Raw genomic sequence first — 23803 nt, forward strand, 5'->3', positions numbered from 1 at the left:
GAGTCTGCTTCTTTTATATTACATTCACTAGTTTGTTGTACTTTTTAGATTCCACATATAAGTGATATCATACAGTATTTGTCTTTCTCCCTGACTTATTTCACTTACCATAATGCCCTCCAATCCCACACTTGAAGCACTGCACTAAACCTCTTCCCTTGGTCCTTCGTTGATCCCACGTATTTTTATTGACACCTAATATGCACTAAGAACCCTGTGTAAGTGCTGAGAGTATCAAGACAATAACATGACGCTCTTGCCCCTGAGGAGTTCACAGTATACAGGGGTAAGAGGGATAGATACATAAAGAGACGCTTATAGTATATAATACGCTGTGTCAGAGCTAGGCAGGGCGTTACGGGAACAGAGAGAAGGGACGCCCAATCCCGCCAGGCTGGGCGTGTGAGGTCAGGAGACTTCCTACAAGAGGTGAAACCTGAGAAGCTGAGTTGAGTGGAGATCCCAACGGGATTAGAAGGCCTTTCCTGCCCCTGCCCCCGGCCCCTGCTGCATCTCTCCCAGTGCCTCTCACACCTGATCCTCACGCCTGGAGCTACAGCTTCACTGAACTCTACGGCGAGTCCCTGTCCAGGTAATATGCTCTCCTACCTCTGGGTCTGTAACTCTTTGACTCATTCTCTACCTGCTGACCTCTTCTCTAGGTGCAAGCAAAACAGTCAGCTTTTCTAGAAAGCCTTTCCTAAGACACCTGAGTCTGGGCCTCAGTTACATCATTTGTCTTACTTCATTGTGCGTGCTTATTCACTTCTCTGCTTTCTCCAGAAAACTGCAGTCTTCCTGAGAGCAGAGGCTGTGCCTAGTGCCTGCTTCACACCAAATGCTCAGTACATGGGGAGTAAAGAGGGAGGTGGTCACGTGTACCTAGAACTCTTTTAGCTGGTCACGTGTACCTATAACACAGACTCTCCTCACAACCAAAGGAAGAACCAGAGGAAGCCTAGACTTATGTGTAATACCTCTTACAAAGATTATATGCAAAAAAAAAAAAAAAAAAAAAGGTTCCTAGAACATACCTGTCCGTTTATCTCTGTCCAAGCTCCAGGGACTTTATCATGACCTCGGATCCAGTTATGTAAAGCTTCAGCAGACTGATCCCAAGAGATCTAGAAATGCACAAAGCACAGGTGGAACTTCTAATGCTGCAAGTCTCAAAGGCAATAGAAACATTTCTCTCCATCAGTGGCGGACATGAGTAGGGATGGGGTAGCAGCCTCTCTTGGAGATCTACCTTTTGGTGAGGAAATGGTACACTGAGAACTGCTTAAAGGTGGACGACAATGAACTAACTCTGAGATGTGTTACTGAGTTGATATAAATACCTCAGCATTTTCCTTTTTCTGGATACCTTCATATGTTGCAGCTTCTTCTGACTGGGGAATACGAGGAGCTTTTCCATCGGCTATGAGCTGGACAGCTTCCACCTAAAGCCAAAAATTTTACCTGTGTTAGAGCCCAGTGGTCAACAATGGCATGGCCTGTTTAACTGAAGTTTCTGTTTAACAGAATTACTACATATAAATCTGTCCAGAGAGTCGGACTTTGATAAAATAACTACCATTTCTTTGGATCCATAATTATGCCAGGCAGTGTGGTGGCTACTTTATGTAAAATATCCCTTGCAACATCATACCAGCCCTACAACGTGGGTATTATTAGTCCTGTTTTACAGATGAGGAAACTGAGGCCTGCAAAAAGCCTCAAGCAACTAGCTCGAGAAAAAGCAACTAGCTCAAGATCACAGAGATAGCTCGTAGGTGGTAGAAGGAGGATCTGCATCCAGGTCTATCTACTGCCAATATCCAGCCTGTACTTTTTAAAATGACCCCTTTATTTAAGCAAATTTCAATCTCCCCTTGGTGTTTCAATGGAAATTTCAGGAATATAATTGTAAAATAAGTCATTGTGGGTTGTTTCTGCTCATCATGATGATTCTAGAAAGTCATATTTAAGGAATTCAACTGGCTTTCTAGCTTAGGACACCTGGAATAAAAACAACAATTAAAACTGTCCTTGAGTTTGATTGCCTTTGGGATGTGTCCTACATCCCCTTCCATGCCACATTTATGTTTACCTTGAGTTGAGAGCCTCTCTCCTTCACTGGGAGACCTATGTGAGCTCAGGTTCTCAGTTTTCTCTCTAAGTACTCACAGCTAAGTACTCCAACCTCCACAAGAGCATGTGGTGGGAGCCACCTGGGAACAGGGCCAAGTTTACAGCTCATTCATTCCACCTATTTCTGGCTATAATATCACCAGGTACAGGATACAGGCTTGCTCGAATGCTACTGAACACACAAAATACTATTTTGATTATAATGGTCATTTTGAGCACCTCCTGTGTGCCAGATGCTTTACACAAACGTCATTTAATTTTCACAACAACCCTATAAGTCAGGCAGTATTATCCACATTTTATAGATGAGGAAACCAAGGCTAAAGAGGCTAAGTGACCTGCCTATTATACAACAAATAAGTGGTAGCACGAGAACTACTCTTTTAATCGTTAAACGATACAAAGCACTGCTCTCCTCTCTCCTAAATCAATGGCTGCTTCTTTATATCATCTTACTGTCCATCTCTGTGTTGTACTTCCACCATATCAAACTACAGAAGACATTAAATGACACTGAAATTATCTTTCAGTGTTTTTACAGGTTAATATATTTTTTCTTTGTGGTGCACATGTTTCGAGCCTTTAATTCAGAGCATATCTGAACAAATAAAACAGTGTTAAATTTCACCCTTTTACATAGACTGATTTTAAATGTTTTTGAAGAAAGCCCAAATTACATATCAAAATTTCTTAAGATTCTGCTGCTTCTTTACAATTAGTCATTATAAACAGGGTTGGAGATTCAAATATTTGGTAAAATGAATGAAGGAGTTTGATTACGACTTTATCCACTTGATCACTGTTCTCAGAAGAACAAGTCAGATTCATAGACTAAGAAATTCTAAAGTGCAGATTTCCACCCTCAAAATACCATGCTACTGGCAAATATAAAATCTAATTTTATTTTGGGGTTTTTTATTTTTAGTACAAATTCACAGGAGCAAATTCTGAATAAAAGAAAAACTTTAAAGCTTTACTAAATTCTCCTTGATAGCATAAATATACTGACCATGGCCTTGATTCCTTCAGGAAAAAGAAATCGATTATAAAGTGCATCCACTGTATCATTGGGTTCGACATCACACGACCTCTGGAGAAGGATGGGTCCTGTGTCTAAACCATCATCAGCCCAGAAAACAGAAAACCCAGCTTTCTTATCTCCCATGATTAGAGTCCTGAGAAAAGAAGAGTTTCAACTTAAAATGTTGGTTAACTGTATCATCAGGTGATAAATTAGTGACATTAAAGTACAAGGTGTTTACAATGGAAAATAGACAGTGAATGAAACTACTGTGAAAATTACAGCAGAGCTGGGAGATGTAAACACTCATAAAAAGCAGAACTTAATGGTACTGCTACTTTATACATCCTCATCTCTGTAGTCTTTCTTGTTAACACATGCTAATGACTTTATAGTCTACTCAAAAAGGCATTAGAGACCATCAGTACTACCCCTCACTGATTCCCAGGTGTCGGCTTTCTACTGCAGCATCAAGTAATTTTGCCCACCCATGTCCAGTTCCTACATCGTACCTGACCCTGTATTAGGCAGAATAAGATAATGGAAGATAAAACAGAAGATGATCAGTGCAATGTGAAAAGGAGAACTGATTATTAATTTAGGTTGTGTAATTCAGGTACAAGCATCACTTAGAGCTAGAATTAGTTCTAGATTAGCTATAAATTGTAGTAAAAGATGGTTGATTAATTCAACTATTTGTATTTTGTATTCTATAAATCTAGCCTAAGAGGAAAAGCTGGCCCTACAGACCTTATAATACATACAGTAAACCAGATATATGGAAATAAAACATAAAAGAATATCAGAGAGCAGGCTGATATAGACAGAGTATGAACTGGTAGGTCAGCCATGCTCTCCAGCTAATCATTTTTACCTCTCTGAGCTACTAATCAAGCAAGACCTAAATCAATCAACCAACCAGTCAATCAACCACTCTTTTCAGAAATATTGAGGAATTAATTGGCATTGTGTTATCTAAGAGCCTTGAAAATATTCATGTATTTTGACCCAATGATTCTGCATGTGCAAGCAATGTGAATTGAGAGAAAAATACATGTTTAAGGACAAAGATATCTACTATAGTACAATTTACAAGAGCAAAAAAGAAATCAATTCATGTAATTGGTCTTAAAATACAATGAAATGCTTTTTTACCACCTTTAAACTAAGTATAGATTTTCTGCCTATCTGATAACTTGACACTAAGAGACAGCTGTGCAGGTAAGAGACAGATATGCAGGTAAAGGAGAAAAGGTAGAGAAGGTGGGAAAGGCCCACCTTGACCCACAGTATAGTATACCTATAGGACTGGGCACCTACAGTATACCAGGCAGTGTTCTTGATACTGGGACATACGGCAGTAAAAATGTTAGACCAGAGTCCTTTTTCCCCTCAAGAGGCTTAAAGAAGAATGGGGCAAGTCACACCATGAGAAAGATAATTTCAGATAATTCAGCATTTCCTGAAATGTACTTGAGATATTCTATGCAAAAAAAAGTTCTACGGCCAAATAAGTGTGGGAACACTTTGTACTCAGATCCCCTCTTGGAGATTATGATGCCCACATTAAAGCACATATTAAAATCTCTAAGTCCTGAGATAAAGAAATCCAGCATAAACCAAACTTGTCTGACCACAGGACCTTCGCCTGCTCAATACCTAGTTACATCTGGTAGAGCCAGTACTCCATAGATTATTCTTGGGAAACGCTGTTCTGGCTTATGCAGTACCTCTAGATCTCAGGGGAGTTTGTGCAACAGTAGCAATCAATCGGGACCTCACAATTGTTCAAGCATACCTAGTTCCTTGATCACCTAGGTAAAACACAGAACGATTACAAGCAATGGGAATGGGCCCATCTTGGTTATTTAAAAAAATCTCACCAGTTGATAGCAGAGGCTCCTCTGTGTCTGGGAAGGACAGACGGGTGATAAATGATGGAACCATGTTTAGGGCTGTCAATTACATCCATGGGGATGAACTGTGTGCAGAAGGGAAGCACGTTTAGCTCAGCACCCACGGATCTGTAGGCCTCCGCCACTTCCTTTATGGTCTTGCCCTTGACTCTCCATCTAGGGAACTTGAACACAGGGGTCCCATTTTTCTCTGCAGCCAAAGCTGAGCATGAAAGAGAAGATTATTTTCATCAAAAAAGTTTTAGTCATAATTTTGTATTACTATGGATCCACACATTGTAATTTCATGAAACATTTACAAATAAAACATGATAAAGAACAATTTAGATTCTGACCAGGATTTGACATGATACAATTTTATCAAGATGCATCCACTTTTATAATGTGATTTTTATCTATATATTTAAGGCATAATATGTTTCAACTCAGAAGTTTGTGGCTAGACAATGTTTTGAGATTTTAACTGAAGCTGCTTCTTTTATAGATCAAAATTGTACCTTTATTACTGATACAGCCATTTAAAGGACATTTGCTTGTTTGTTTCTTAAGATTTGGAGTCAAGTGCCAAAACATCACCACCCCAATTAGACGTAGCCTCTGGTACAGATGGAAAACCTTGATTCCCTTCCCACACCTGTTTCCTGGGGGGGAGTCCCTTTTATCACAGGGCAAACTGTAGACTGGAACACTCTCCCCGCCAAACAGGCAGATCCCAAAAGATAAATGGAGAAAGTGATGGGGATAGAATAAGATAGTTACACAGCTAGAAATCCCACTAGGGGAAGATAGATAGAGAGAGACTTCAGGAGATCACCATAAGCTAGACACCAACCAGAAAATGCCCAGACCATCGGGCAGCTAAGCAACAATCAGAACATTTTGAAACTAAACAGACTTACTTAGGCCAATACCACAGAAAAACAGGTATAAGCCTACATTCGGCTTTGGGAGGTCTATAAGATAACAGACCCTGAGAAAAACTGCATTCTTGCACGTAGCTAAGACAGGTATACAGATGAAAGGGGAAAGAAACTAGGTGGAAGGGGACATTATACCGAAACCTGAGACAAATTACCATATTTTAGTATATGTTACCACCCTTTTGCTAATATGCATATGATTTAAATAGAGCCATGACAGTCCCGGTTAGACCATGTAGGGTCAAAGGAGGAACTAACGATGTAAGCCTTGACATCTACACAAAATGAGGAAGAAGGTGGTCTTCTCCCCTCCCATTTTTTCTTTGACTATAAAAATGTAGCCCTCTGGGGACTTCCCTGGTGGTCCAGTGATTAAGACTCGTGCTCCCAATGCAGGCGGCCCGGGTTCGATCCCTGGTCAGGGAACTATAGATCCCGCATGTGTGCCACAACTAAAGATCCCGCATACCGCAAAGAAGGTCCCGTACTCGGCAACGAAGATCCCCTGCGCCTCAAGCAGTGCTGCCAAATAAATACATAAACATTAAAAAAAAAAAGTAGCCCTCTTTGTTCTTGGGGCCGTGCTCCCTTGCCGGCCTGCTTGTATCTCTCAAGCCTCCTATGCTAATAAACTCAGTCTTTGCCTGCCACTTTGCCTCACCTTGAACTCTTTCTGTGCTGAGACAAAAGAACCCGAGCTTCAGTAAGTCCTGACACCAGGTAAGCGGTTTCAATGAAAAGACAGTGGGTTCAAGTCCCCTCCTAGGTCAGGGATTGTGGTTCAAGTCCTAGTCCGAGGTGTCGCTGGGTTCGAGTCCCATCTGAGGAAGAGTGTGGTTTCAAAAGTAGCTGAGTTGAGCTGCGTCTGTCTAGTTCCTCCTCCTAAATTCGCCCATAAGATAAGTTAGTGGAGGAGAGAGGCCAAGAGTGGAGAATCCATGCTCCCCGTAAGGGTTTGCCCTATGGAAGCAGATCCCAGGCTCTTTGCTTAGGAAATGTTGTCCCTTCTGAAAGGAATGACTCCCTCCTACCTGTGTGTGAAATGGAATGGCCCTCCAAAGTACAGACAGCACAAGCCCGTTTTTTCCATAATAAAAGAGCACTTTTACTAACTATATACCTTACATATATTAAGTATATATATATTTATTCTCCATCAATAACACAAAGAAACTACATTCTCGGCAATATCCAGAAGTCTTAACTAAGGCATTTTACCTGCATGCTCTGGCTTCCTTTCCTTTCTCCCCATCTAATCATCAACATCCATAGACTCTGGAGGGGATGATGCGCCCACGAAGCCTAAAGGCCAAAGCCTAACAAGTCCTAAAATCGCCTTGACCTTCAAGGTGACGCTTTAGTCAATCCATTTGGGAGAATCTGAGAGACCAGTATAATAATGTTTACAACATGTAAATGTTCCTAAAATTGTTCAAAAAGCTGTGAACAAAACAAAATGTCAGATGATAGGAAAATGGGTAAATGGTGGTGAAAAAAGTGTGGTGAAATTGAGAGAAAATTGTGAAAGGTTAGACTGGGAAAGAAAAATGGGGTGGAAGAGACTTAGAAGTCTTCATTTGAAAGATCCACTCCACCGAGACAAGCTTGAGCCATTCAGGTGTTGCTCCCCCATATTGATTTTTGGCTGCCCCAGGACTATTTTTTGTTGCTCTAGTTGACTATACCGACAACAAAAATCGCCGCTGTCATTATTGATCCTTTTTATGAATCAGGTGCCGTGCTGAGCACTTTACATACATTATCTCATTTAATCCATGTGAGATGGGTATCACTGAACTAAGCTTAATGAGTTTAAGTGACTTGTCCAGGGTCACACAGCTATCAAGTGGCAGAGTCAGAACTAGTTTCATGATTCTAGAACATACACTGTTAACCATATGCTGGGACCAGGTACCAGGGAAAAGTTCATTTCCCAGGAAACACTCTGAAAGGAGGTGTAAGAGTCACATGCTTGCAATTCTTCTGAAGTTCATGTACATGGTAGAGACTCTTAGTTGCCCCCTTTCCTCCCTTACCAAGGATTCCTCTACTTTAGCTGAACACTTTAGCTGAACACATGGCCACCCCAAATAAAATCTGTATTTCTCAGCCTGTTCTGCAAATAGATTTGGCCTATGACTAAGTTCTAGCCAACAGGATACAAGTGGGAGTAATATGTAAAACTTCTGGATTATGCCCTTAATAAAGGCTTGCCCTCTGCTTCCCATCTTGCCCTTTCTGCTTGCTGGAATGCAGAGTTGATAGTGGGGGCTGAAGCCACTACCTTGGACCATAAGATGGAAGCCCAGTGTTGATAATGTCAAGACAACAAACAGAAGCAGCCTTCATTGTGATAAATACCTGGCTGCCACAACAGCTGTGATGGTCAATCCAAACTTGAGAAAGGGACTTCTGTCTTATTTAAGCTAATATTATTTGAGGTCCTCCTGATTCAACAGCCAATCTGATACCCCAAATATAAGTCTTTCCAAACATCCCCCACACAAAGCTGGTGGGAATAGATAATGATGAGACAGGTAGTTAATGATGAGACAGGTAGTCCCAGTGATGGGAATCTGTCCCCTTCTGCCCTTGGGGCCAGGTATGAATTCATGAGGCAGATTCCCTCAGAATTTCCCAGGTAGAGCTAATCTTTTTCTGAAACACGAATAACTTCTAAATCAAGTGGTTAAATCCATGTGCATATGTGTTCTTGGCCCAACTCTTTTTTAGCTTGACTCTTTTTTTTTTCTTCCAGTTTTACTGAGATATAATTGATATACAACACTGTGTAAGTTTAAGGTGTACAGCATAATGATGTGACTTACAGACATCATGAAATGATTATCACAATAAGTTTAGTGAGCATCCATCCTCTCACATAGATACAAAATTAAAGAAAAAGAAACAAATTTTCCCCTGTGTTGAGAACTCTAGGAATTTACTTTCTTAACAACTTTCATATATAATATACAGCGGTGTGAATTATATTTATCATGCTGTACACTACATCCCTAGTCCTTATTTATCTTATAATGGGAAGTTTGTACCTTTTGACTGCCTTCATCCAATCACCCCAGTAACAAGAACTAGAATGAACCCCAGAGCTGATTCCTCCAAGAAAGAAAAGTAAAATTTTAGGTATATCACAGATATTGTTTCCCAACCAATATATTGCATCATACCAGTGATTTATAAAGATTCAAGTCATAAGTCACGATTTCTAGATGCTAGTTCTTATTCCCTACCTGTAGACTGTTTCTTGCACTCTTTTTCAACATAACTATAGCGTGAAAATCAGAATCACGCTGTAGGTTTGCTCTGAGGATGGCTATTTTCTTTACCTACCTTAATAACCAAGCAGTCATAGCTATAATTTGTTCTGAGATAAATGTATTCTTTATGACCCCACATCAATTGCTATTGTTGGGTGTGGCCTTCCCTGCATTCCTATTGGCACCTCTGCAACAGACATTATTCTAGATGTCCCATAGCACCTTTGGAAAGTCACAAGTGTAATTCAGGAAAAACACATGCTTGGAAATTCCTCTGAGGGACCTGGTGATTACCATGGAGGTAAGTGGAGAAACTCTTAGTACAATAGGGGCCTGCATCTTTGTCTTGAGGCCCACAGAGAAGGGAGAGTTTCTGAGTCTGTATCCACCACACAAATAGACTTGGCCTGAGAAGGCTTTCAACAGGCAGAGTGGAGGCCAGTGCAGTCCTTGATCCAGTTGTTCCAAGATATACTCACCCAGTGGGTCAGCTTTTCCATCCTTATCTGGAACTGTGAACACTCCCACAACTCGGTGGCCCTCTTTGCAGAGGTGGCTGTAGACTTCTTGTCCAAAGAGGCTCTGACCAATAAGTGCCACCTTCAGCTTGTTTTTGAAATAAACCTGTGAAACAATTCAACAGTGACAGGTATTAGTATGGATAGAAGACATATGGATAATAAACACTCTTTTTTCAATCATACAAGATGACTTGAGCATTACAAAAGGCTCAAAGATCTACACAGTAAAATAGTTATTGACATACACTGAACTCAGACTACATGCTATATAGATAGTAGTGAAAATAATTTCACATCTAAGTATTCCTCATTTTCCCTTTGCTCTAACTCCCTTGATTATTCATTATAATCATTGGGATTGCATATATTTTTACAAGGCATTTCAACTCCTTGATGAAATGAGGCCAGATGTTAACAAATAAGCATAAGTTTCATAGTTAAAAGGGGTGTAATTCTGAGCAAGATCTATTTCAATATGACAATGCTTTTATGCCCTGCAATTTTTTATGCCCACCTCCAAAAGAGGCCAAGAGCTAACATCTAGTATAACATAGGGGTCAAAAGCAGATCCTAGACTATCTAGGGTCAAACCTAGTGTCACCCACCCCTTATTAGTTGTGTGACCTTTAGCAAGTAACTAACTTCCATTTGCCTTTTTTTCCCCTCATCTGTAAAATTGGAATAACACCAACTCACACAATTCTGATCAAGGTAGATGACAATATGCATTAGGCTTAATGCAGTGTCTGACACAAAGCACTGTTTAAATAAAAGCTTTAATAATGTTTTAAAGGCTTTCCTATATACTAGACAATTCTGTGTTTTTTCACACGGTCCAGAATTCTAAAATCCTTGGTAAGTGGCATAAACTCATTTGGTCTCAAGACGTGGACTGAACTAATGAAATGTTCTTTATAGTCCTTGTAGGTTTCTTATAAGTTAATGCAGTCATTTGGCTTCAAACTTGACCTGAACTGATAATGTCACTTATAGTCTTTACTTATAGTATATTGTATTTTGCTGCAGAAAAGTCAATGTGCTTCATTACAGATACTATCCCAGACCCTACTGTAAATTGTGTGTAAGGTCCTACGTACCATATTGACCTTCTCAAATGTGAATAATTCTGAACCCTACATTTGGCCCCGTAGATTTCAGATAAGGAATTGAGGCCTGCACATAATTTCATTTATTTTAATCCTCACAACTATCCTGTTTTCTTATCCCCCATTTTGTACCATTTTATGAATGAAGAAACCAAGACTTAGAAATATCAAGTATATCTCCAAGGTCATACTAGCAAAACAAGGGAGGGGTAGGATTTGAATCCAGGGCCATCTGACTCCAAAACCCGCAAATGTACTTAAAAATAAAATGAGCCACTACTGCCCATCTCTTCCATCTCCTTTTTTAGAACATTAACACTGATGCACAAAAATGCAGTGATTGTCAATAAATATAAACGCCACATAGATAAGAGTGGCACTAAAGGAGTTAAAGTTTTTAAGGACTGTCTTTAAGCAATTATGCCTTCTGTAAATTCTCCCAAGATGAAACCTTTTCACAAAGCTTAAGGTAACATGTTGACATGATGATTGTTAAGACGGTGATGAAGAGCCACCAGGTGAAGCAGGCTAGATGCAGGCTTGTGCATGTGGAGGTAATCAGAGGGTCACGACCTCCTATGAGCTTCCCGTCTTGGCAAAGAACAAACCCCAGTTCCCCAGAGTTCTTTCCATCTTTCATTCCTCCACGTTAGAATACATCTCCACAGGATTTGGATTTAAAATATTTTTCCTTCAATCTCAATGGGATTCATTAATATTCCAGAAAGTCATTCTAAATTAGTAAAGCCTCACTGTTAAAATCTGACTATGAGGAAACAATTTTCCCTTATTTCCCACTTTCTTAAGGGCATAGATGGCATCCCTTTTTAGGCATGAACTTAAAAGCGTACAGGTTCAGGGACCACCCCTGGTGGCACAGTGGTTAAGAATCCGCCTGCCAATGCAGGGGACATGGGTTCAAGCCCTGGTCTGGGAAGATCCCACATGCCCCAGAGCAACAAAGCCCATGCGCCACAACTACTGAGCCTGCGCTCTAGAGCCCACGAGCCACAACTACCAAAGCCCACGTGTCTAGAGCCTGTGCTCCACAACAAGAGAAGCCACCGCAATGAGAAGCCCGCGCACCACAACGAAGAGTAGCCCCCGCTCGCCGCAACTAGAAAAAGCCTGCGTGCAGCAACGAAGACCCAACGCAGCCAAAAAAAAAAAAAAAAAAAGCGTATGGGTTCACATCTTCCCTGTGAGCTGATAATTAAACAATTAAGGTTTTGGTATAAAAATTCTTTTCCATGGCCAGCCAAAGTTTCTATCCCAAAAGAGCCTAGAGCTTCAACGTCTAATAGATTCTTGCAAACAAACAGATTAACTCTGTAAGAACAGCACAATTTGCCTGCAGATAATGCATGACTATTTCATTTCCTCTCATCAAAAATATCAAAATGTTCTGTAAGTATTCTATCTTCAAATCCTATAATTAATGCTGTTGCTTGAAATAGAACTGACGTGTTGGCTATCTTACAAAATTTGGCTTTACCTCGTACCATTACCAACACCAAATATTTTAAGACTTCTAAAATTATTAGTCTTAAAACATACAAGAGCCAAGAGGATGAGGTGACTCAATTGTAATGTGCTCTCAGCTGTCATCTGGTTATTGGGAGTTCAATTCTAGAGTCAACACTGCCCCAGAAAGACAGTGTTTAAAGAAACCATGTCAGTATCTCTGGAAATTCTACACTCACTGAAACACTTTCTGAGCTTAGTGGTAAAACTGAAACCTTAAAGGTGAGTTTCTAGCAGTGAGAAAAATTTCAGAGTTTAAGATTTTAAGTATTTATAATCAGTTAGTATAATTCCAAAAAGCTGGACTGGGATATTTCACCTTAGTCTTATTTCTCCAAGTATGATCTGAGGACTGACTGCCCGTGTTGGCAGAATCAGCTGGGAGGAAATGTTAAAATGTGGTTTCCTGGGCCCCATCCCTGATCTACTGAGTCAGACCCTCAGGAAGCTGGCACTAACTCAAAAGCATATGAGGAAGTTTGGATCCTGCCTCTGCACCTTATTAGCCCAGGAAGCTGCATTTGAACAAGCTCTCCATTGATTGACAGGCACACTAAAGTCTGCGAATCTCTGCTGTACAGAGTGTGTGTCCACCCCCTACAAAAAAGATTTTGCCCTGGGGAGTTAGGGTCAGGAAAAAATGGTGGAAGTAATAGCAAACATTTTAATGAGACCCTGGTATGTGTCAGGTATTTAATATATGTTACCTCATTTTGATTGCCCAATGACTCCCAAGAGACAGACATTAATAAGCCATTTTACAGATGGCTTTACAGAAGAAATTAAAACAAAGAGAGGTTAAGATACAGCCTGGGTCTTCCCTGGAGGTGCAGTGGTTAAGAATCCGCCTGCCAGTGCAGGGCACACGGGTTCCATCCCTGGTCCGGGAGGATCCCACATGCCGCGGAGCAACTAAGCCCGTGCACCACAACTACTGAGCCCACGCGCCACAACTGCTGAAGCCTGCGCGCCTGGAGCCCATGCTCTGCAGCGGGAGGGGCCTCCGCAGTGAGGGGCCTGCGTGCCGTGGCAAGGAGTGACCCCTGCGAGGACCCAACACAGCCAAAAATAAAATAAAATAAGTGAATAAAAAGAAAGAAAGAAAGACAATGCATGGTATTAAAAAAAAATAAAAAAAAAAAAGACACAGTCTGGAGTTAAATCACTACTCAGCAGCAGCTCTGAGATTCTAATCTAGTTATTACCCCAGTGCCATTGTTTTTCTATAACACCAGCTGTTCGATCTTGAGCTCAGCCTCATCAGTTAAAATCTGAAAAATAATAGTACCTATCTCATAAGGTTGTTAGGAGGATTTAGTGGGATAAAGCATGTAATGTATTAGTGCAGTGCGTGGCAATAACAAAGGCTCAATAAATGTCAACTAGTATCATTATTATACCACAAGTAATACCCAGGTAAATAAAAATGATGAAAATGGATCTTTCCTACTTGGAGCGTACTATGAGGCAGGCACTGTATTGAGCCTTTTTCACCGATTAAAAAGAATGTATCAAATCCTTATCATGTCTTTAAGCCTTACCGTGATCCATTTTACAAATGAGAAAACATAGGGCTCGGGGAAGTTAAGTAACCTGTCCACGGACAGGGCTAATAAGGGGCAGAGGAAGGATTCAAACTCAGATCTATTTCACTTCAGCAGATGTGCTTCTATGGCTTTCCTATGTTGATGGTTCCCCCCCGCACCCTTCTTTTTTAAAAGGAAAATTTGGCGATAGTTTGACAGGTCAATTATGGGAAATAGTTCCATCAGACTTCCTAAGGGAATATCATGGTGGTCCTGACATGGGAAACAGCACCATTCATTAAAGGGTTAGGCTGATGACCAGAGAACATACTTTAAGGCACTCTCAGTGCCTTGTTATATTGGTGAGAAAGAAGAAGGGGGCATAAAATGACCCACAGCATTTCTAAATCCGGGTGATAAGTGCTGTTATCTTGGGGTTCTCTAGAGATAACCTTCTGCATTAGAAGAGCCTTTTGCAGGGAACAGAGCTTTTGTTTCTTAAACTATCAAATATTGCATTCCCAGGCTATCCACATCCTGGTGAAATTCTTCGGGAAGCAAGTTAATATGGACTCTGATTATGCTCCAACGATTTAAAGAAAAATACACACAGTCTTCTCTGGAAAACTTAAAGGCACAGGGCTAGGAGTCTGTGCTGATCCGAAGCCCTTTTGTGAAGCAGATGCTACCTTAATAGAACCAACTGAGCAGGATGTAAAATAAGGTCAAAGCTGTCCACATTAGCAGTTGTGAGAACTGGCAGTTTTCCCAATGAGAACTGGAAAGGAGAAAGGACCTTCCCACAAAAGAATAAAACAAAATAAATTTTTCTGAGACACTGAGATGCCTAACTCTTAATGGACCATTCGGCACATGGTTCCCCAAATCGTGCCTGATGGTGCGCAAGATCTGTTCACCAAGCATGTTTTGAGCATTTGCCAAGCTCTGGGCACAGTGCATGGTGGGGCTGCAATCAGTGGCCTGGCAAAGAGGATTTTATTTGGCCCACAGAGCATCTGCAGAAGAACTGTGATAAGATTTTTGGGAGGTTTCACATTAGCAGGCTGAATTTCTGACTTCTCTTTAAAAATCAGGAGGTTTGTCAACCATGGTCGACATTCCCATGTGGGAACGGTCGGCTGGAGCTGAGCAGGGGCGGCCCCCTTTAACTCTGAATGTGGTCTTTCACTCCTTCCAGCCCAAATGCTACATTTGTCTTACCTGTTTGGCCTCGGGGCGGGGGGGGGGGGGTTGTTTGGGATCCCTAAGCTAAAGGCACAAGAGTAGTGCCTGCCCTAGTTTGGTTGAGTGCCTTTTCATATTTTATTGTCCACTTGTATTTCCCTTCCGTTATTATCCTTTACCTAAAGGCAAGTTTAATCATCTGTCCCACTAACCTATGGACTCCTTGAAAGCAGGGACTATTTACCTCTTGTTTATTGTTTTATCCTTTTTGGCTGTGAGACTCTAAAAAATTATGTAATTTATCTGGGTCTCAGTTTCCCGATTCGTAGAACAGGCATTATAATAGTACCCACTTCACTGAGATGTTATGAAGACTAAATGAGTATATGTAAAGCATTTATAACAGTGCCTGGTGCATACAAAGTCCTATATCCATGATACCTATTATTATTATTATTCTTTCTTCAGGATTTAGATGAAGTGCTCAGTACATAATACACAATTTAATATGGTTTGAAGTTGAATCTGAAGGTCCTAAATCAAATTAGATGCCAAAGCAGAGGGTCAGGCAATAAGGAAACAAGTTAAGGACCTGGTTGCTAGAACTAGGGTATAAAGCCAGTACTTGGTTTCAAGAAGCAGGGAAAGGTCCAGCCTCTTGAATTGGATCATAAAGTAACCCTAAGTCCTGGAACCAGGCTATGAATCCAGAGCATCAGCCAGGCTTGTCCCAGACACTGGCAGAGGAAATAACAGCTAAGTAACAGAGTGCCAAATAAATATGAGGGCTAAATAGCTCCCACCATCGGGAGAAATTAAGAAGCAGTGAGCCAGGCAAGATACTGGAAGTGAACAATGATAACTAATTGACAAAGGGTCTTATTGCTATATATAGTTGCACTAGTTAATGAGATCCAGTCATATCATTAAGCTGAGATCATTAAATATTTCTAAGTTCATTTCTTTAAGACAGAGAATGGAAAAATTAATTATATCAGGAAGTGTTATGAACTTATTTCCTCCTTGGATTTTGTTAAGTTCTGAGAGATTTTTTTTTCATTCCTCCTTCATTCTGCTTTAATACCAAACTCAAAAGCGCTGTGTGATTTAAAAAAATTTTTTTCATACGAAGGTACAATTTACATACAATGAACACACCATTTTCAATGTAAAATTCTTTGAGTTTGGACAAACACACAGTCATGTAACCACTGTTACAATCAAGATAAAGAACAGTTCCATCATCCTCCCAAATTCCCTCCCGTCCCTTTGCTGTCAATTCCTCCCCCTATCTCCAGCCCCTGATAACCACTGGCCTTTTTTTCCATCACTATAGGTTTACTCTTTCCAAAGTGTCAGACAAATGGACTCATACACATATGCAGCCCTTTGAGTCTGCCTTCTTACACTTAGCATACATATTTGAGTTTCATCCATGTTGTTGTATATATCAGTAGTCCATTCCTTTTTTTTTTTTTTTTCTGGGTTAAGATTCCACTATATGGATGGATATACCACAGTTTGCTTATCCTGCCACCAGCTGAAAGACATTTAAATTGGTGACTATGAATAATCCCTTTGTAAACATCCATAAATAGGTATTTGTGTGAACATAAGTTTTCATTTCTCTTGGGTAAATACCTATGAGGGCAACTGCTGGGTCATCTGAAGGGTTTATGTTTAATTTTATTAAAAAAAAGTCAGTTTTCCAAAGCAGCTGTACCATTTTACGCTCCCACCAGCCATGTCTGATTTTGAACAATTCTTATAGAACACGGTCCAAAGGATGAATCTCCATTTTCTATGGAGTAAAATATCCCAAATTCTTCACTTATTATTCCATGTCTTCCTTTGACCATTGAAGAACCTGCCTTCTTCCCAGCCATATGGCACTGCTCTCCCAAATGTATTCCTAGAGATAGACTCAGGCCCCTGACCCCTGACCATACCTGGTGCTTCCCCACAAGGGTGTTTTTGTTTATGCCATTTGCCACCTGGGATGTTCATCTTTTATTACTGAAATCTTATGTAACCCCACTATTGGCATTTTTTCATCCTTCAGGAACCCCTTCTGCTCTCCAAAAAAAGACAATTAAATGAAAGGTGTTGACAGAGGAGGCCAATAAAACAGTCATGCACAAGCCCCTTGTTCTCTGTGCCATCCAACCCAGATTCCCGTGTGCCACATGGCAGGAGAAAGCTAAGGAGGAGTCGAGAGCTCTGCATAGGACAGCAAGCAAAATATCTGCCAGAGCAAGTTTCTTTTTGCTTATTTAAAAAAAGGTGAATACTCCCAAAATAACTAGAACTGACTGCATGGGATAAAGTGAATTCTCATTACTTGTGGCTGTCTGGGGGACAAAACCTTTTCCATTTATGCAACTTTGGGCCAGTTCTTGATGCTACTCAAGACTTCTCTCTGCTCCAAGTTTTTTACATCTGGATATGTACACATGCGCATATGACTTTGGCAGAGAAGAGGAATCAAAAAGCAAATTCTTTTATAACACAGCAAACATGCACTTCCTATAAAAGAGATGATGTACATGGGGTGGACTTTTTCTTCCCTAAACAGCTTGGAGTCTGTCTAGATGCAGGGAGGCATCTCTCCCCAGGTCCCTGAAGTGCTGAAGGCAGCGCCCCATGCAACGTGTCCTCCTTCATTCCATTTCTGGAGAGGCTGATGCAATTCCAAGGCGCGGGGCTGGGCCAGGGCTAGGTTTTTGCACCATAGTTTACTAATGTTCCAGGGTGGCTGCTTCTGCAGCGCCTGGTGATCCTAGAAATCTTGCCGCCTGCAGCTCAGGAATAATGAGCTTGCGGTCAACGGCTCCGAGTGCCAGTCTCTGAACGGGCCCTACATGCCAGTCGGGAGCGCTCACACCTCTCAGGCCGCGGAGGAGGACCCGGTTGACTTGATACCATTCTCCTCCAGGAGGTGGTCTCGGTCCTGTACCTCGGCTCCATCTCGTAACCAGGCAGAGATCTCACAATTGAAATGAAAACGGAAAGGGAACCGACTCTGTCCCTCTTGCCGAGTGACTGTTTCCACCCTGTCAATCCCAGCCAGACATCCTCAGCCCCGTCCCGGTAGAAGACAATGGCTCGCTCGACAAGCCCCATTCAGGACCCTCCCCGGACCCTTCTCTTCACTCTCCCGGTTTTAAAAACGTCGTCCTGGCCTTTAGCAAAGTAAACACAGCTGCCGTCCCTCAGCCCCGCCGCCCGGCCCGCCCTCTCCGGATCTGGAAAGCAGCCCCCGGGTGAGAGCCGGGAAGCTCGCCGGGGCCGGACTCACCTGGCCGGTGGAGAAGCGCCGGAGCGCCCGGTTGCCCTGCCACAACATGCTGGAAAGGAGCGCTCGTGCGGGCGGCGCGGGAGGCAAACGGGAGGCAGGCGGGGGCGGCTCAGCCTAGGCGCGGCCTGCAGCCTCGGAGTCCCGGGCGAGTCCAGGAACCCAGCTCGCGGCCCCGCCCCCTCATCTGTCAGGGCTCCCGCGGCCAATCGCGAGCGACTGGGCGGGGCGTGCTCCAGTCTCCCGGAGCCGCGCTCGTGCCCAGCCCGAGCGACAGCTTCTGGCGGCTGCCTCGGTGCGGTCTCACTAGCTGTGGGATCTTCTCCCAGTTACTCACACCCTCTGACGTACATAAGGATCTGCCTTAAAGGTCAGTCTGACACCCCAGGTCATGTCCTTAACATAGTCCTGAGAAGACAGCAGGCAAGTGCGTGGAGCCACGAAAGATAAACGAGTGAGGGCACCTTCGCGACGTAAGGATCCTGATTCCTATCTCATAGTCTGATAAGAAGATTTAATGAGAGATTGTGTATAAAGCACCTGGCAAAGGGCTTGGCACAGAGTTGGTCCCGATAGATGATAGACAAATAGATGGGTAGATAGATGATAGACACCCGACAGCCTTTTCCCTCACCTCTCTGAAGAAACGCTCAAGACATGCTTTAGCTGAGCACTTGTCTCAAACAGAACTCCTTAGCCTGGCATTCAAGGCCGTCTGTAGTTTGGCACTTACTCTTATTTCTCGCTTCTCTTTTGCACATGTAATTCAGTGTGACCATAGTACTTGCCTATTCCTTCCTGGACAACGTTTCCCAGGAAAGCTTGCCACCTGTCACTTGTCACCATCTAGGCATGACCAAATTCCTTCTCTTCTTAAAGGCATAGCTCAAATGCTGCCTCCTACAGGTATTTTTCCTGATTCTTTCCTCCCTAAGCTCCTTACTTCCTCAAAGTAATCTTTCACTCCTCTGAACTGGGAAGGATTTTTGTCTCTGCAGCTCTTATGAAGCCTCAGTCTGTTACTACTATTTATGTAGCAGTCATCTTCTCTACTGGAAGCTCTTTGCAGGCTGACTCCATGCCTTATTCATCAAGATTTACAGTATTTAGCACTAAGCAGAGCTTAGAAAACACTTGTTGAGAGGGTAAGAAGGAAAGAAAAAGAACCACTCTTTAAAAATTTTTTTTAAATTGAAGTATAGTTGATTTACAATGTTGTGTTAATTTCTTCTGTGCAGCAAAGTGACTCAGTTATACTCAGTTACATATATATATATATATATATATATATATATATATTCATTCTAGAAAAAGAACCATTCTTAAAGCCTGGAGAATTGCAGCAAACATCCAGGGTTTTGCTTTAGGAACTGCCTCTTGACAATTCACCCCATTTCTCTGACTGCATTTTTGTGACTTCTTGCTTCTCTTAAACTTCCAAATATTGATATTCATTTTATTTGTTCTAAACCAGGGAGGGTGGGCAAGGAGTGTGGTTTTTCCTGAGTGAAGATTCCATAGTTATATACTCCAACTCCCAACTTAAAAAAATGAGCTTATGTTTGCCCAAATATAAGAAAATATGCATGATGTCTAAGATTTTCTTCTTTAAGAACCAAAAATGTAGTCCTCTTGATAACTCGAGGTTAGGCCAGATACAACTAGAGAGTTTGACAAACAAAAATTTGCCTGCCAACCTAGACTTCTCTTGCCAGCAAAATGGAGATGAAATAAAGTAAACTTCAGAAACAAAAACTTGAGAGACTTTGTCATCAGCAGACATACAATAAAGGGAATATTAAAGTATCCTTCAAGCAGGAGGAAAATTACCTACTTGGAAGCCCGGAAATGCAGGAAGGAATAAAGACCAACAAAAAAGGCAAATATGTGAGTGAATTTAAGTAAACATTGACCATATAAACAATAATAATAATAAAATCTTGTAGATATATATATATCCACAAGATATATATATATATATATATATTTACATGAAAATATACAAACAACAATAAAAAATTGTCGGATAGGGACTTCCCTGGTGGCCCAGTGGCTAAGGCTCAGCGCTCCCAATGCAGGGGACCCAAGTTCAATCCCTGGTCAGGGAACTAGATCCCACATGCTGCAACTAAGAGTTCATGTGCCACAAGTAAAGATCCCGCACGCTGCAACAAAGATACCGGCGCAGCCAAATAAATAAATAAATATTTTTAAAAAGTGTTGGATAAGTTGGGAGGGCTGGGAGGAATGGAATATTCTTTAGGCAGAAATATAATAACCCTAGATGGAAGCTCAGAAATGAAGGAATGAAGAGCTTTAGAGAGGGTAAATACAAGGACAAATTTTAATATTGTCTAAAATGATTCTAATAATGTTCTGTGGAGTTCAAAAATATGTATAATTAAAATACATGACAACAATAGCATATGATTTTCAGGGAGAAAAGGTTAAGTTAAAGGTTCTAAGCTTGCAGCATTGTCTTGGGAATAATAAAAGTACTAATTTATGTTAGACTTAATAAGTTAAGGATGCATATTCTAATCTCTAGTACAACCACTAAAAGGATAGTAATACAATGTATAACTACCAAGTTAATAGAATGTAAAATTATTAAGACAATAAAATGATAAAAAAATCAATCCAAAGGAAGGCAAGAAAGGAGAGAAAAAGGAACATGGAAGAGGCGTGAAAAATAGAAGGAAATTAGTAAGATGTTAGATTTAAGCCAGTAATTACGGTAAATGAAAATGGACTAAATGTTTTAACGAAAAGACAAAGATCATCAGGTTGGTTAAAAAATAAAACTCTGATGAGAGAGACTCATAAAATATAAAGATTCCGAAAGCACTCATAAAATATAAAGATTCCAATTTTTTAAAAAAACACTCAAACACTAGCCAAAAGAAAATGTTAATCTGACAGGAAGATAAAAATTCTAAGTTTGTATACACTTAATAACACAGCCTCAAATTTTATAAAGCAAAAATTACAGAACTTCAAGGAAAAATAGACAAACCTGTAACCATACTTGAAGATTTTTTAAACATTGTAATAATTTTTTATTGAACTATAGTTGATTTACAATGTTATGTTAATTTCTGCTGTATAGCAAAGTGATTCAGTTTTATATATATATATTCTTTTTAAAATTTTCTTTTCCATTATGGTTTATCACAGAATTTTTTTTTTTTTTTTTCGATTAAAAAAAAGACAGATTTATTGAGATATCAAATATATGAATATTTAAACATTCATGAATGTGTAATGATAGTTGCTTGCTAAAGGACTAACTTATTCTTCTGACAATTGACAAATACAAAGAAAGAAGTAAACATTTGTCTTGTGTACACTTATGTGAGGGTCAGTCAGGTGTGGCCACAGGAGAGGCTCAGGAGAACAAAGTTCATTATACTCGCAGGTCCTAGAAACAGGAGGCAGGGCACCCCACACAGGGCCACATGGGAAAGCAGCAGGGTGGTCAGGAGGCAGAAGATAGCAGTGAGGGAGAAAAGTCTAGGTCAGAGCCTTTACTGGGGTTCCCACAGGAAAGGCAAGGCAGGGCAGGGTAAACAGCTTATAACTGCCTAGTTGGGATACTGTTAGCAGCCTCTAAACTATAGGGGTGGTCTCTAGCTGCCTGATGCCTGGCCCTGGGATGATTAAGGCAGAAGAATAGTGCCTCCTGAGGTGTGGGGCCCAGATAGAGGAGCTATTGCTCTGGATTGGTTAGTTTGCATATCAAAGGTAAGCACCCAGCTGAAATTGCTATTGCAATCGTATCACAGAATATTGAATATAGTTTCCTGTGCTATACAGTAGGACCTTGTTGTTTATCCATTCTCTATGTAATAGTTTGGATCTGCTAACCCCAAACTCCCACTCCATCCCTCTCCCACCTCCCCCCAGCCCCATGGCAACCACAAGTCTGTTCTCTATGTCTGTGAGTCTGTTTCTGTTTCATAAAAGTTCATTTGTGTCATATTTTGGATTCCACATATAAGTGGTATCATATGGTATTTGTCTTTCTCTTTCTGACTTACTTCATACTTGAAGATTTTTAACATACTTCTCTTAATAACTGATAGAAGCAGGCAAAATATTAGCAATGATACAGAATATTTAAATGAGATGATTAATGCATTTGGCCTAATTAAAACATTTAGAAGCACCCAACTACCAAATACACATTCTTTTTATTTATTTATTTATTTATTTAACTTTTATTTGCATTTATTTTTTGCGGCATTTATTCTCGGGCCATAACTTTTTGTTTCTTCTGGGATATCTTTTTCTTCTGTGCAACCTCCTCTTCTGGTTTAGGAACAATCTCTTCTTTTTCGGTAAGGATCATCTCAATGTGGCAGGGAGAGCTCATGCATGGGTTGATCCAACCATGAGCTCTGTTAAGTCCTGTGCCGCATCTTGGGGGCTTTGTTCACCTGAATGTGCTCAATGACCAGAGAATCTACCTCTAAGCCCTTAAGTTCAGCATCACTCTCTGCATTTTTGAGCATGTGCAGTAAAAATTCAGCACTTTTTTTGGGCCACCGACCTGAGTCCAGCTCCACTGTTTGGCCTGGGCACACCTACCAACTCCACCATTGTAACGACGGAATGGCACACATTGCTTCTTTAAAGTGACATCCTTCAGATACTGGTGGCTTTTCAGATATGCATACCCTTACTGGCCTGGGCAGTTTCACAGGTGTTCTGAAAGTGAACATGAAGATTTGAATCTCTTGACTTGCATGAGTTTGTGGGGTTTTCTGGGTCAAGTGAATAGCAAACCATTTTTTAGTCACCACGAGACACTGGACCTCCAGAGTCGGCACCGACCACAGCCTGCCTGTACCCCTGCCAGCCCCATTCCCAACCATCGAGCCCCTCTGCGGCCCGCAGAGGCCTGAGAGCACGGGGCGCCAAGCCAGGGACTCCGACACATCCCCCCGCCAGAACTCTGCTCTGGAGGGTCTCGAAATCAGCACCGCCAAGGCCAGAATGGCAGCAATAACCAGAGGATTCACCACTCGAGAGAGATGCCTCACATTCTTTTTTAATACATACAAAGCATTTTCAAAAATTCACCATATGCTAGCCTATAAAGAATGTAAATCATAGAGTTTGACTCTGGCTGTAGTGGAATGGAGCTAGAAATCAATAACAAGAAGATAATTTCTGTAATCGCCACTTCTTTGGAAATTATGAAATACACTTCTAAATAATGATAGGGGAAGTCACTGGAAGAGATGGCATGTTCTTTGCTTTTCCCAGTGTCAGGTGTATGAGGGAGTCCTGTATCTGCAGACATTCCCCAGACATCTTTGCTGAGATGAAGGAAATGAGAGAAAAAGTGCCTAGTCTAGAGAAAAATGAAGAAGCAA

General features: G+C 41.2%; 1 protein-coding gene across 3 annotated transcripts in view; it reads right to left on the reverse strand.

Annotated features, from left to right (window-relative positions):
• ALDH1L2 (aldehyde dehydrogenase 1 family member L2) overlaps nt 1–23803 on the reverse strand; it is a 77247-nt gene that overhangs the window by 37401 nt on the left and 16043 nt on the right. For 2 of the 3 annotated variants that reach the window (XM_059936803.1, XM_059936805.1), the window contains exons 1-6: nt 18426–18568; nt 9745–9889; nt 5038–5272; nt 3143–3308; nt 1341–1442; nt 1035–1124 (exon numbers count right to left, since the gene is read on the reverse strand). In XM_059936803.1, the coding sequence (XP_059792786.1) occupies nt 1035–1124; nt 1341–1442; nt 3143–3308; nt 5038–5272; nt 9745–9889; nt 18426–18473 (786 nt within the window). In that variant the 5' untranslated portion in view covers nt 18474–18568. Of the gene's footprint in view, nt 1–1034; nt 1125–1340; nt 1443–3142; nt 3309–5037; nt 5273–9744; nt 9890–18425; nt 18569–23803 lie in introns of those variants that run through there. The other variant, XM_059936804.1, reaches the window with a different exon arrangement.

The sequence above is a fragment of the Balaenoptera ricei genome, chromosome 10 (assembly GCF_028023285.1).
Source record: "Balaenoptera ricei isolate mBalRic1 chromosome 10, mBalRic1.hap2, whole genome shotgun sequence".
NCBI lineage: Eukaryota > Metazoa > Chordata > Mammalia > Artiodactyla > Balaenopteridae > Balaenoptera > Balaenoptera ricei.